General features: G+C 42.7%; 1 protein-coding gene across 2 annotated transcripts in view; it reads left to right on the plus strand.

The window, feature by feature from the left end:
- LOC115202204 (glycine receptor subunit alpha-3-like) overlaps positions 1-15,744 on the plus strand; it is a 99,451-nt gene that overhangs the window by 20,053 nt on the left and 63,654 nt on the right. The window contains exon 1 of one of the 2 annotated variants that reach the window (XM_029766182.1): positions 13,739-13,897. The exons of the other annotated variant lie outside the window; for it this stretch is intronic. Within the exon in view, the coding sequence (XP_029622042.1) occupies positions 13,857-13,897 (41 nt within the window). The 5' untranslated portion in view covers positions 13,739-13,856. Of the gene's footprint in view, positions 1-13,738; positions 13,898-15,744 lie in introns of those variants that run through there. 2 annotated transcript variants of the gene reach the window in all.

Raw genomic sequence — 15,744 nt, forward strand, 5'->3', positions numbered from 1 at the left:
AATACTTTTTTCCCCCACTGTATGTTAACTCTTCATCATGGTTTGTTGTTTTTGTTTATTCAGTTTATTTTGTATGTATTGCATAGTTTCACAGTTTAATAAAGAAAATGTGGAACAATACACACGCTGCGCTTTGTTCCGCTCCTTCATCATCCGACGAACGACGTGACAGCAGCGATTACTCACCCCGTACTGGAGGAATTCTTCTTCAACGAGGCAGATGGGAAGGAGTTACTCCAGACACCCGACAAGGCCCACATCCCCGACATTCACAGGAGGAAAAGACGGAGGTATCGTGGACGACGGTCCGGGTGCCTTGTAAGGGTTCATCGCCAAAAGGGTAATCTACCTTTACCATCGGTCCAATTAGCCAATAAAATAGACAAACTACAAACACATATATCCTACCAACGGGATATTAAAAACTGTAATAAATTGTGTTTCACCGAGTCATGGCTGAATGACGACATGATTAACATACAGCTGGCGGGTTTTAAGCTTTTTCGGGCAGGATAGAAGAGCGGTCTCTGGTAAGACAAGGGGAGGCAGCCTTTGCATATTTGTATAAAACAGCTGGCGCACAAAATCTAAGGAAGTCTCGAGGTTTTACTCGCCTGAGGTAGAATATCTCATGCTAAGCTGTAGACCACACTATTTACCAAGAGAGTTTACATCTACATTTTTCGTAGCTGTCTATATACCACCGCAGACCGATGCTGGCACTAAGACCGCACTCAATGAGCTGTATACGGCCATAAGCAAACAGGAAAACATGGCTCACATCAACACCATTATCCCAGAAACCCTAGACCCACTCCAATTTGCAATACCGCCCCAACAGATCCACAGATGATGCAATCTCGATTGCACTCAACACTGCCCTTTCCCACCTGGACAAAAGGAGCACCTATGTGAGAATGCTGTTCATTGACTACAGCTCAGCATTCAACACCATAGTGCCCTCAAAGCTCATCACTAAGCTAAGGACCCTGGGACTAAACACCTCCCACTGCAAATGGATCCTGGACTTCCTGACGGGCCGTCCCCAGGTGATGGGGGTAGGTAACAACACATCTGCCGCGCTGATCCTCAACATGGGGGCCCCTCATGGGTGCGTGCTCAGTCCCCTCCTGTACTCCCTGTTCACTCATGACTGTATGGCCAGGCACGACTCCAACGCCATCATCAAGTTTTCAGTTGATGCAACAGTGGTAGGCCTGATCACCGACAACGATGAGACAGCCTATAGGGAGGAGGTCAGAGACCTGGTCGTGTGGTGCCAGGACAACAACCTCTCCCTCAACGTGATCAAGACAAAGGAGATGGACTACAGGAAAAGGAGGACTGAGCACGCCCCCATTCTCATCGACAGGGCTGTAGTGGAACAGGTTGAGAGCTTCAAGTTCCTTGGTGTCCACATCACCAACAAACTATCATGGTCCAAACACACAAAGACAGTAGTGAAGAGGGCACAACAAAACCTATTCCCCCTCAGGAGACTGAAAAGATTTGGCATGGGTCCTCAGATCCTCAAAAGGTTCTACAGCTGCACAATCGAGAGCATCCTGACTGGTTGCATCACTGCCTGGTATGGCAACTGCTTGGCCTCCAACCGCAAGGCACTACAGAGGGTAGTGAGTACGGCCCAGTATATCACTGAGGCCAAGCTTCCCGCCATCCAGGACCTCTATATCAGGCGATGTCAGAGAAAGGCCATAAAAATAGACTCCAACCACCCTAGTCATAGACTGTTCTCTCTGCTACCGCACGGCAAGCGGTACCGGGGCGCCAAGTCAAGGTCCAAAAGGCTTCTTAACAGCTTCCCAAGCCATAAGACTCCTGAACAGCTACGTACATGTACATATTACCTCAATTACCTCAACTAACCACATTGACTCTGTACCGGTACCCCCTGTATATAGCCTCGCTTGTTATTTTACTGCTGCTGTTTAATTATTATTATTATATATTTTTTCTTCTTAAAGCATGGTTGGTTAAGGGATTGTAAGTAAGCATTTCACTGTAAGGTATTCGGCGCATGTGTTGTATTCGGCGCATGTGACATATAAAAACATTTGATTTGATTTAGTGATAGCGCTGACGTCATCCATGTATTCATTTGGAAAACTCCTGATGGCACATTCAGTATTTAATTTTGAAGCGTGCCATATTGTTGAATGGAGCTGAATGGCACCAAAGTGGCTATAACTAGCAAAGGATCATGGTCGATGTAGTCGTTTTCATCCAGCCTGAGATACACGCGCAAGAGCGTGCATGAGGGCCCGTGTGACGACAAATGTAGTAGTCAGAATGGATCCATATTTAATTAAATATCTCGACTTGTAGCGAGCTTAATAATAAATCAAACTTTAAAATAATCGAACTTGATCAAAATAAACACATTTTAGAGCACAAAACGGCTGTCTAAAAAATATTGTTTGGCCGTTCTGGCGATTGTAATTTACACATGCTTTCTAGGGCAGACCCGGGCTTTTGGCCCTGCTAGGTTGCTACACAGTAGCCGACCAGCAGAGCTCGTGACTTCACACTCCAGACCGTACACTGGGGCCTGGTCTGAATGGATAGTTCAAAGCTTCTGCTCTTTTCTATAACCTGTAGGGAACACAGTATATGTAGGATTCTCACTCATGTGTGGCACACATTGAGATATGGGGGAGGGGATGGGTAGGGTACCGTATATGCTAGTTAAATACTGTAGTATTTACTATAGTTAAAAAACATGAATGTTTTTGCTGACATAATATTTACTACAGTGTTTTTTTGGTGGATAATACTGTATTATTTACCATAGTATTCTACAGTATACTAGAATATGCTATAGTAAGTACTACACATGATTGAGGGATATTACAATGTGCAGTATAGTATTCTACAGTATACTAGTAGTACTGGAGTATTTTTTAATGTGGGAGGTTAGACATACAATGCCTTTTATTACCTGCTGTGTTCTGAAGAGGCCAGATCAGAGAGAAACCATCCACTAAGAGAGGTACTACAGTAGAGACAGCATGTAACACATGTCCCCCTCACTCTCTTTCTCAATATGAAAGATCTTTCTGACATCAGACATCATGGACATTTCACTTGAATTCACTCGATACAGTACATCTGAAGAGCTTCTCTCTCTCTCTTTCTCTCTACCTCTTTGCCTCTCTATCGCTCTCTCACCACCAAACAGCCTAACGGAAGACTCGTCACAGTACAAAGGCAATGGACTCTAGTCTATATTTGTCTTCAGCCCTGGTACGATTAGATCTGTGTTTTCTGCCTCAGATGGTTGATGTGAGGCTAACGTGCTGTAGAAGAGGATATTAAATTGTCAGAGATATGATGGCAGTGAGTCGTGCTCTATATCGATGTCCCAGGGAGCCCATCGGTCTTGGCTGGTGGATTGATCGCTAGACTGGCTGAGGTTGGTATTGATGTTGTGGAGCCCCAGTCAGACACACACACACACACACACACACACACACACACACACACACACACACACACACACACCCACACACAATCAGTCTATTGTGCAGACAGATATATTTCAGACAGATATGGAAGCATTAAGTAAATGGATTAAATGAAGTGTGTGTGAGTGTTTGTGATAGGTTAGGAGGGCTTGCGTGGCTATGTTTGAGCGTGTGCCCGACTGGTTTTGAAACCGGGTTGTCTGTGAGCCACGCTATGTGAGCCTGCTGAGCTAAAGCCAGGGAATTCAGTGGGAAAGCTAACACACGTCTTCAGGTCTCAGCCAAGTCTGCATGACTCGAAGGAATCACTTATGTTACATGTGCATTTGTGAAGATATATTGCGGAGTTGGAGGCTCTCAGGGTGTGTGAAGATGTATTGCTGAGTTGGAGGCTCTCAGGGTTTGAAGATGTATTCCAGAGTTGGAGGCTCTCAGGGTGTGTGAAGATGTATTGCTGAGTTGGAGGCTCTCAGGGTGTGTGAAGAAGTATTGCTGAGTTGGAGGCTCTCAGGGTGTGTGCAGATGTATTCCAGAGTTGGAGGCTCTCAGGGTGTGTGAAGATGTATTCCAGAGTTGGAGGCTCTCAGGGTGTGTGAAGAAGTATTGCAGAGTTGGAGGCTCTCAGGGTTTGAAGATGTATTCCAGAGTTGGAGGCTCTCAGGGTGTGTGAAGATGTATTGCTGAGTTGGAGGCTCTCAGGGTGTGTGAAGAAGTATTGCTGAGTTGGAGGCTCTCAGGGTGTGTGAAGATGTATTCCAGAGTTGGAGGCTCTCAGGGTGTGTGAAGATGTATTCCAGAGTTGGAGGCTCTCAGGGTGTGTGAAGAAGTATTGCAGAGTTGGAGGCTCAGGGTTTGAAGATGTATTGCAGAGTTGGAGGCTCTCAGGGTGTGTGAAGAAGTATTGCTGAGTTGGAGGCTCAGGGTTTGAAGATGTATTGCAGAGTTGGAGGCTCTCAGGGTGTGTGAAGATTACGTGTGTGCGTGTGTGACCCTTCAAAAAAAGCTAAATATTAATTTCCTGAAAACAATTGAAGCTTGGCCTTGCCCTTCCAATGTAAAGTACTACCATCCAATAACTCCTCTAAAGCAACCTGATCAGTGGCTAATGCTGTTAGGGGTCAAAATGACATGGGTCAAAATGGGCAGTTTGGATTCAAGAAGTAATCAAGCCTCAAGGGGATCAAAAAAAGGTCTCGTCACGTCCATCAATCCCAAGTCATCGCCATATGCATGTCAACTTTACAGCAATACATCCAACATCTGGCCAGGCAGATTCACGCAGTCATTGTAATAGCCAGTCAAGGGAAGAGAATAAGAGACTGCAGGCCACACACAGGGAAGTGTTTCTGTGTGTGTGTATGCGTGTGTGTATGTGTGTGTGTGTGTGTATGCGTGTGCGTGCGTGTGCGTAATTCACGCAGACAGAACATGCAATTGTCCAATAGTTAGGGGGTTTAATCATTGTATTTAACCTGTAATTATAGTGACTGACAGCCCTTTGTTTTGGAATCAATGCTAAATTAAAGATGTTGAGCTGAGAGATTTAAAAAGCAAGAGCAGTCTTGTGTGTGGAAGAAAGCAACCAAGCGGAGTAGGGGGATGCATCTGGATTTGCCCTATAGGCAATGCCAATATCAGGGTTGGGGTCAATTCAAATTTAATTGGAAATGTAAATTCAATTAAGGAATTCACTCATGAAGTCGAGAATTTACTTTGAATTAAATTTGAATATCAACTATCTTTAAGTTATGAAATTGGAAATGAATTGTAACTAGACAGTTTGGACTGTTTGAATTGAAGTTGATAAAACATGACATCTTTGGAATTTAATTGAATTGGGAATTCAATATTTGTACATTTCCCAGTTAATGTAATTAATGCATTGGAATTGGAATTTGTGAAATTGTTGGGGAAAATATATTAAATTGGGAATTTAATTATTGGAATTTAGCTAACATTGAAATGGAGAGGAATTGAATGATCTGAATTCAATGACTGGCCTGGAATATGAGTTAAATGAAATGTAATTTACAGGGAAAGGGAATTGAATTAGATTTGAATTTGTGCAATTACCCTTGCCAATATACCTTTGGTAGGAGAAATAAAGCCTATGTAGTACCTTCCAGACGATATAAGATATTGGGCATTGTTAGTGCTACTCTCGTGTGTGAACGTAATATACAGCTATTGACATTCCATCAGACACGGACAAAGACCCAGACAGTAAACAGGAAATGGGAGAATGTATTGCTGTATGAAGCCCATATCGCATATTACGTTTGCACGCTATACCACCTCAGTTATAACCTATTTGTGTGGAGTGAATGGCTTTTCTATTTGCCGTTGTTTGTGTGTGTGTGTGTGTGTTTGTGCCTAACGCTGACAGCCCAGTTACCATCAACAGTGACAGGTGATTTTAAAAGGTCTTGAGTTAGCTAGCCTAGCAGGCTATTGCTACATGTATTTTGTGGTTGTGAGCAATTTATTGTCCCCCATTAGCAAGCTGTCAGCTTAGTGAATTCTGCTCCGTTATCTAGGTGAAATGAGATCTGTTACTGAAGAGATGATGTCAGTGGTCGAAGTAGACGCTGAGGAGAGAACAGAGGGTTGTTGCTGAGGGTTAATGCTATTCCAGGTTCATATTTCCTAATCCCTCTACCATTGTTTTTTGGTTACACGATGTTTTCACTCATAAGCCTGGCATCCTGTACTTTTCTTGTAGTATGTGTACTTGAGACTGATATCTCTTTCTAAAAGACATCCTGCAGAGTGTGGATACTGTATATTTAGTCACTATTGGTATGTAAACAGCCAAACCCCAACGATGTCATTAGACGGACAGATCAGCTGTTGACTGAGGGGGATTGTCACTCACCTTTGATCTGAAAGCTGCTTTCTGGGCGCTGGACAGTGGACGTGGGTGGTGTATTTGGGTATACTCAATGTACTTGGCATGACACACCACCTACGGTGCCTTCAGAATTTATTCAACACCCCTTGACTTTTTTTCCCACGTTTTGTTGTTTACATTCTGAATTTCAAATGGTTTAAATTGAGAGTTTTTGTCACTGGCCTACACACGATATCCCATAATGTCAAAGTGAATGATGCTTTACATTTTTTTTAACAAATTAATTAGGAATGAAAAGCTGAAATGTCTTGAGTCAATAAGTAATCAACCCCTTTGTTATGGCAAGGCTAAATAAGTTCAGGAGAAAAAATGTGCTTAACAATTCACATAATAAGTTGCATGGACTCACTCTGTGTGCAATAATAGTGTTCTCATAATTTTTTGATTGACTAACTCATCTCTGTACCCCACACATACAATTATCTGTAAGATCCCTCAGTCGAGTAGAGAATTTCAAACACAGATTCAACCACAAAGACCAGGCTGGTTTTCCAATGCCTCACAAAGAAGGGCACATATTGGTAGATGGGTAAAAAAAAGCAGACATTCAATATCCCTTTGAACATGGTGAAGTTATTAATTACTTTCAAGATAGTGTATCAATACACCCAGTCACTACAAAGATACAGTCCTTCCTAACTCAGTTGCCGGAGAGGAAGGAAACCGCTCAGGAATTTCACCATGAGGCCAATTGTCACTTACAGAGTTGAATGGAAGATGGATCAACAACTTCGTATTTACTCCACAGTACTAACCTAATTGACAGAGTGAAAAGATATTCCAAAACATGCATCTTGTTTGCAACAAGGCACTAAAGTAATACTGCAAAATATTCACTTTTGTCCTGACTACAAAGTGTTATATTGGTGCTTCTACACCTGCATTGCTTGCTGTTTGGGGTTCTTGGCTGGGTTTCTGTACAGCACTTTGTGACAACAGCTGATGTAAGAAGGGGTTAATAAATAAATTGGATTTGATTTGTTATGTTTAGGGCAAATCCAATACAACACATTACTGAGTACCATTCTCCATATTTTCAAGCATAGTGCTGCATCATGTTATGGCTATGCTTGTAAACGTTAAGGACTGGGGAGTTTTTCAGGATAAAAAATAAATGGAATGGAGCTAAGCACAGGCAATCCTAGAGAAAAACCTAGTTCGTTCTGCTTTCAACCAGACACAGAGAGATTAATTCACCTTTCAGCAGGACAATAACCTAAAACACAAGGCCAAATCTACACTCAGTTGCTTACCAAGAAGACAGTGAATGTTCTTGAGTGGGCTAGTTACAGTTTTAACTTAAATCTGCTTGAAAGTCTACAGCAAGACCTGAAATGGTTGTCTAGCAATGTTCAACAACCAATTTGAGAGAGCTTGAAGAATTTTGAAAAGAATAATGGGCAAATGTTGCACAATCCAGGTGTGGAAATCTTTTAGAGACTTAACCAGAAAGACTCACAGCTGTAATCACTGCCAAAAGTGCTACAAAGTATGTAATCGCTGCTAAAGGTGCTTCTACAAAGTATTGACTCAGGGTTGTGAATACTTATGTAAATAAGACATTTCTGTATTTCATTTTCAATAAATTAGGAAAAATATCTAAAAACATGGTTTCACTTTGTCATTACAGGGTATTGTGTGTAGATCGATGCAAGAAAAAAAAACAATATGATTCATTTTGAATTCAGGCTGTAGCACAACAAAATGTGGATTAACTGAAGGGGTGTGAATACTCTCTGAAGGCACTGTACATCTAGACCAGGCATCTAAATTTGGCGGATTTATGATTTTGACGCATTCTCCTGTGACAAACTGACCCGGACCCCCCGCAGTGCTCAAACAGAGAGAGCGATTTGGATTGAGCTTCATTTGAAAGTTCACATCAACGACACAGCATGGGATTCGGAAGTCCTACTTTCAACCAAAACAGAGCTCATCCAATGGGAGGTGATGATTTATTCATTGTTATGTATTTTTCATGTCCGTCCTCTATTGTTTTGCCTTCAAATGTTCCATATAGTGTTGAGCTGTGCTGCTCTGTCCTATTTACTACTGTCATAGGGAATCATACTGCATACTATATGAGAGAAGAGTAGAGAACATTGTGATCAAATCCAATCAAATTGTATTTGTCACATCCACCGAATACAACAGGTATTACCGTGAAATGCTTACTTACAAACCCTAACCAATAATGCAGTTTTAAGAGAAAAAGAGTTCAGAAAAGAATTACAATATTAACATAGGTTTTAAAAAGTAACACAATAAAAGAACAATAACAAGGGTATACAGTGAGCGAAAAAAGTATTTGATCCCCTGCTGATTTTGTACGTTTGCCCACTGACAGAGAAATGATCAGTCTATAATTTAATGGTAGGTTTATTTGAACAGTGAGAGACAGAATAACAACAAAAAAATGCAGAAAAACGCATGTCAAAAATGTTATAAAATTATTTGCATTTTAATGAGGGAAATAAGTATTTGACCCCTCTGCAAAACATGACTTAGTACTTGGTGGCAAAACCCTTGTTGGCAATCACAGAGGTCAGGCGTTTCTTGTAGTTGGCCACCAGGTTTGCACACATCTCAGGAGGGATTTTGTCCCACTCCTCTTTGCAGATCTTCTCCAAGTCATTAAGGTTTCGAGGCTGACGTTTGGCAACTCGAACCTTCAGCTCCCTCCACAGATTTTCTATGGGATTAAGATCTGGAGACTGGCTAGGCCACTCCAGGAATGTGCTTCTTCTTGAGCCACTCCTTTGTTACCTTGGCCGTGTGTTTTGGGTCATTGTCATGCTGGAATACCCATCCACGACCCATTTTCAATGCCCTGGCTGAGGGAAGGAGGTTCTCACCTAAGATTTGACGGTACATGGCCCCGTCCATTGTCCCTTTGATGCGGTGAAGTTGTCCTGTCCCCTTAGCAGAAAAACACCCCCAAAGCATAATGTTTCCACCTCCACGTTTGACGGTGGGGATGGTGTTCTTGGGGTCATAGGCAGCATTCCTCCTCCTCCAAACACAGCGAGTTGAGTTGATGTCAAAGAACTCCATTTTGGTCTCATCTGACCACAACACTTTCACCCAGTTGTCCTCCGAATCATTCAGATGTTCATTGGCAAACTTCAGATGGGCATGTATATGTGCTTTCTTGAGCAGGATTTCAGTCCTTCACGGCGTAGTGTGTTACCAATTGTTTTCTTGGTGACTATGGTCCCAGCTGCCTTGAGATCATTGACAGGATCCTCCCGTGTAGTTCTGGGCTGATTCCTCACCGTTCTCATGATCATTGCATCTCCATGAGGTAAGATCTTGCATGGAGCCCCAGGCCGAGGGAGATTGACAGTTCTTTTGTGTTTCTTCCATTTGCGAATAATCGCACCAACTGTTGTCACCTTCTCACCAAGCTGCTTGGTGATGGTCTTCCAGCCTTGTGTAGGTCTACAATCTTGTCCCTGACATTCTTGGAGAGCTCTTTGGTCTTGGCCATGGTGGAGAGTTTGGAATCTGATTGATTGATTGCTTCTGTGGACACGTGTCTTTTATACAGGTAACAAGCTGAGATTAGGAGCACTCCCTTTAAGAGTGTGCTCCTAATCTCAGCTCATACTTATTTCCCTCACTGTATATAGTACCTGTCAAAAGTTTGGACACACCTACTCATTCAAGGGTTTTTCTTTATTTTTACTATTTTCTACATTGTACAATAATAGTGAAGACATCAAAACTATGAAATAGAAAACATATGGAATCATGCCGTTACAAAAAAAGTTTTAAACAAATCAAAATATATGTTATATTTTAGATTCTTCAAAGTAGCCACCCTTTGCCTTGATGACAGCTTTGCATGTGGAGATGGGAGAACCTTCCAGAAGGACAACCATCTCTGCAGCACTCCACCAATCAGGCCTTTATGGTAGAGTGGCCAGACGGAAGCCACTCCTCAGTAAAAGGCACATGACAGCCCGCTTGGAGTTTGCCAAAAGGCTAATATTCTCTGGTCTGAGGAAACCGAGACAGAACTCTTTGGCCTGAATGCCAAGGTTCACGTCTGGAGGAAACCTTGTACCATCTGTACGGTGAAGCATGGTGGTGGCAGCATCATGCTGTGGGGATGTTTTTCAGCGACAGGAACTGGGAGATTAGTCAGGATCGAGGGAAAAATTAACGGAGTAAAGTACAGAGAGGTCCTTGATGAAAACCTGCTCCAGAGCACTCAGGACCTCAGACTGGGGCGAAGGTTCACCTTTCAACAGGACAACGACCCTAAGCACACAGCCAAGAAAACGCAGGAGTGGCTTCGGGACAAGTCTCTGAATGTTCTTGAGTGGCTCAGCTAGAGCCCGGACTTGAACCTGATTGAACATCACTGGAAAGACCTGAAAATAGCTGTGCAGCAACACTCCCCATCCAATCTGACAGAGCTTGAGAGGATCTGCAGAGAAGAATGGGAGAATCTCCCCAAATACAGGTGTGCCAAGCTTGTAGCGTCCTAGCCAAGAAGACTCAAGGCTGTAATCGCTGCCTAAGGTGCTTTAACAAAGTACTGAGTATAGGGTCTGAATACTAATGTAAATGTGATATTTCAGTTTTTTATTTTTAATACATTATAAAAACCTGTTTTTCTTCGTCATTATGGGGTATTGTGCTTAGATTGATGAGGGGGATAAAACTAGTCCATTTTAAAATAAAGCTGTAATGTAACAAAATGTGGAAAAAGTCAAGGGGTCAGAATACGCATCGTATGTGTGTTTGCGTGTGTATGCGTTTTGCCTGTCCACGGTGCTAGCAAAGACAACAAATCAAGTTACACGTGTGTGATGCGACGTCTGTTTTTCCCACATCTTCCCCCTTGTATTAAAGGAAATTACGGGCAATAATATGAACTGTAGATCCATGAAAAAATAGCAACAAAAGGGAGCTATTGTTCATGTTAATTGCAAAGGAGGCAGGCTGCGCTGTTGGATATTAAGTTGGACTCTTGCATCTACTCTAATTACTCCAGGGACCCCTGAGGGCACACACTGTACACATACCCATGGCTGGATGTTGGATTCCTTGTGTTTTAGTCTCCCAGCTTGGCTCTGTCTTTATTTATCTGTTCACTATACTGTAGCCAAGACTGCTTCTATGCTGCTGCTGCTCCAGCTCTTTCTTCATTATGTAGTCAAGACTGCTGCTACTGCTGCTACTGCATCTACATTATGTAGTCAAGACTGCTGCTACTGCTGCTCTATCTACATTATGTAGTCAAGACTGCTGCTACTGCTGCTCTATCTACATTATGTAGTCAAGACTGCTGCTACTGCTGCTCTATCTACATTATGTAGTCAAGACTGCTGCTACTGCTGCTCTATCTACATTATGTAGTCAAGACTGCTGCTACTGCTGCTCTATCTACATTATGTAGTCAAGACTGCTGCTACTGCTGCTCTATCTACATTATGTAGTCAAGACTGCTGCTACTGCTCCAGGTCTATCTGCATTATGTAGTCAAGACTGCTGCTACTGCTCCAGGTCTATCTTCATTACTAAGTTCAGCACTCAAGTGTACAGTGTAATACTGTATGAGAATCTGCACATTTCCTCTGGGCATAGTTTCCCCAAACCGTATCTACATTTAAAACTGATGCTTTAACAAACATACATATGAGTAAGGTTGTCCATAATGTGAATTTGATGTCATATGAACTGCTCTGGACTTCATGTTCCCTCAATCCAAAATGGTCGCCGCTGTTACTTCCAGCATTGTCACATCCTGCACAGAGAAGCTTGGAGAATGATAGCGCTTGTTATTGTTATGTCTTCCACCTACAGTGCACTTGCATATGGCACCTGTCTTATCTAACCAACCTGCCTGGTGAATGCCTTGCTCCTGATTGAAGGTGATTGTTTTTTCTACCCTCCTTATCTCCCTCCCTTCATCCCTCCTTTCTCCCCTATGCATGCCTAGTGAGTCCTTTTAATGACTTGGCTAATGACAACTGACTGGACATGTGTTTGACTGCGACCAAGTGACCTGTAATGTAAAGAGAGCGCCGTGCAGAGAGATGAAACGCTGTGTGTGTGCTCGTGTCAGGGCTGGGCGATATGGCCTAAAAATCAGATCTAAATTTGTTCAAACTTGTGGACGATTCACAATATATATCTCAATTTGTTTAATTCTCGAAATAAGCTTTGTTGTTCAACGAAAGGTCAAATACATTGCATTTCAAATAGTCAGCAATAAGCTAATGACTTCATGGGTTGCGAAATGATACCTAGGCTAAATATAAGGCTTCTACAACTAGAACACCCAGCTAACAAGGCAGAACAGTTGAATTGTTATGAACACACCCTTCTGTCTGTCTCCAACTGTTTGAACAGCGTGCTGGCCTGCCCACTTTGTTCAGATGTTCAAATCAAGTGGCCTACCTTATTTCTCAGAATGACAATGAGTTGCCAATTCCTTATAGAATAGTGTTTTATGCTTATTGCACATTTATAAAACACAGACTAGACAGCTAGTATAGCAGTCTTTGGCTAAAATGCTGTTAGCGGTATGCACGCGACAAACTGAACATTCATTTTCAAGCATCAATGTGAGTAGTAAAAAGGGTATTGTTGGAAAGGTTCACTTCTTCTCTATTACAGTAAAATAATGTCTCGATGTGTTTTGGTGTCCATGTGATCAATTCTGTTGGACCAAACCTCAAATGCAAATAACGAGTTGAAACCACTTCTGTCCAAACTAAGCCCAATGCGTTTTTTAAACACTGCTTAGGAGTACTGTCACATACATGTACAGAGTAGGGACCCTGCTGGTGACGCAACCTTTTCAGTCAAGCAGACAATATGACAGGTCCATAAAGTGACTGCAAAACACATATGGATGGATTGATTATACTGTATAAAGCATATGGTATGTATGTGCAGGGTTCCGTGATTGCAATCTATTTTAGGGTACTTTAGACACGTCGTAAAAGAAACATATGGCTTACCGTAAAATAAACATATGGCTTATAGGCCAAGATGTACTTGTGAAATATTAATGTCATTTCCCCCCCCCCCCCCCCAACACATAACCCATCATCATCATCATCACCATCTCCGTTATGAGTACCGTACGTATAACGGCACTGACACTGACAGCACGTTTCGGGAATGACGGAATGACATTCTCGCCACGCATATAAAGGGATGAAATGCCAGTTCGGTTGAGAGCACGGGCATGGAATATAAAGGCAAAAAAAAGAAAAGAGGTTGCAAAGAAATGCTACATTGCATGCATTCTGGCTGCATCGCCTCTCTCTTTGGGCTAAGACAAAAAAGAATGAGTCAAAATAAAGAGGGAGGGAGCCAGAGCACGGCTTTGACAATGTTATTTTACCTTGATTTTCAAAAATCTTTATTTTCTGCCTCGCTTTCAATAGCTTGGCTTCTCATCTAGCTGTGTCCTTTTCCTTCATGCTCCATGCTTCATGTATTGGACGGGGCGATATACAGCACGTTGTTCTATATGGTAGGTCTTACCCCTTCTTTCAAACAGCAATCCTTTGTTCACATCGTGAATATTTACAGACTAAAATAAGAAACATTGGTGGCTCAGGATCTAAAAACACTTCTTCTTCTCCACTGTCCTCCAGTCATTTCTCCGCTGTTGTTTAATTGATGACGTATCATGTTTTTGGAGCCGATTCATTAAAAACATCCCTATCGTTTCATCCAGAAGGCTTGGCAAACGTCAGCGGATGGATGGTGGTTACCGTGGTATCACTCTACAGGTGAAGGGGACAGGGTTTGGTTACTAAGCAACTGTCACTGATTGCAAAGACGCTGCTGGCGTTTGTGAAGCCTCACGAGTCACGATACAGACAGACAGGACAGATATGTATCGGTTTGTGCAGACGCCGCGGAAGCGTACAAACAACCTGGTTCGTTCTCTTTCTCTCTCTCTCGGTCAGAGAAAGCTGTGACTCAGTAACACCTCCTCTCACAGGTGGGAATTTATACATCACAGCTGCGCTTGAAAGACACACCCATACACACACACACTCCGTTGCCAACTGTCACCCTGTTTTGGCATTTACACCTTCAAACCCGTTTCCCTCTCGCAGATCCCAACGGAACCATAGAGCAACTTTGAAGCCGTAGTTCCATAAATGCCAGTGACATGTTAGGCCTAAAGTCTCTAATGGTAAAGCACAGCCCATGTAATTCATTATATGGTACAGCCTGTTTTCAGCATGTGAGCTATAGCTTGTTCCCATCCCCTTTAATGGAACAGGACATCATGTTAGCCTATGGGTGATGTGGAACCAGCTATAGTGCCCCTGTAGTCCCCTGGGGAGGCTGTGTGAGAGGGTGAAAGGAGGCACACGCCAGAGTATATATACTATGACAGCCTATACAATATTGCCATCTCGTACTTACACATACAAATCCCAATGAACAAGACAGAATGAAACATGGGATTGTATGCTAGCAATACGCACCACGGGGGAGACAGAGATGAGGTTGTACAGAGCGATTGACTGTGGGTGTTGGTGGTCGTAGGCTACTTCCCTTGGCAATGACAACACAATGAGACTAAGGCCTGGAACGGTTCCCGGCTCTCTAGTCTATTGTCATGCCACTGGGTTATGGGGACATTTCACTGTTACAGAACAAATAGTGCTATAGTGTTCTAGGCTTTTGTTTAGTGGGTTGTTTGTTGTTCTCCAGTATGACACGGGCACCTCCTGCTGAGAAGTACTTCTGTTTTCCTAGAATATAGTATTGTCCATAGGGTCACATAAAGTTGAAGCGCTGCTTATTCTCTACAGGCCTCAAATGAATGCAGAACGCGACGGAGCACACGAGCCGTGTATAATCATAAACTGTGAGAGTTTATGCTGTGCGTTTGTGTTTTGAATGATAGAAACAACAGACAATGGGTGTATTGTCCGGGTAGATAGAGCTGAAATAAATACAACGGTTTGTGGTTTTCATGTTTTAGAGGGGGTGCTTTGATGCCTCGAACAACAAGAGGCGCCGCCGACACACACACACACACACACAAACCACATACAGTACACACACATGAATTGTGTTCAAATGATCAAGAGCTGAGAAAATTGAAAAAACGTTTGTCAGACGTTCCATCACTGTTTACACCCTTCAGAACAACAGCAGCAATCAATGTCATTTGTTTACCGACGACCTGGCAAAGCTGGAGGGGAGAGGTATGATGAATAATTGAACAGCAATTACACATCAAATGTGGCAATTCTATTTCAAGCGGTAGACATCAGCCTTTTTGTATATTTACAAGGTGTGTGTGTTTGTTTTGTTTGTTTGTACGTGCAAGAGTTTGTGGTGCAAGATGCT

The sequence above is a fragment of the Salmo trutta genome, chromosome 11, assembly GCF_901001165.1.
Source record: "Salmo trutta chromosome 11, fSalTru1.1, whole genome shotgun sequence".
Taxonomy (NCBI): domain Eukaryota; kingdom Metazoa; phylum Chordata; class Actinopteri; order Salmoniformes; family Salmonidae; genus Salmo; species Salmo trutta.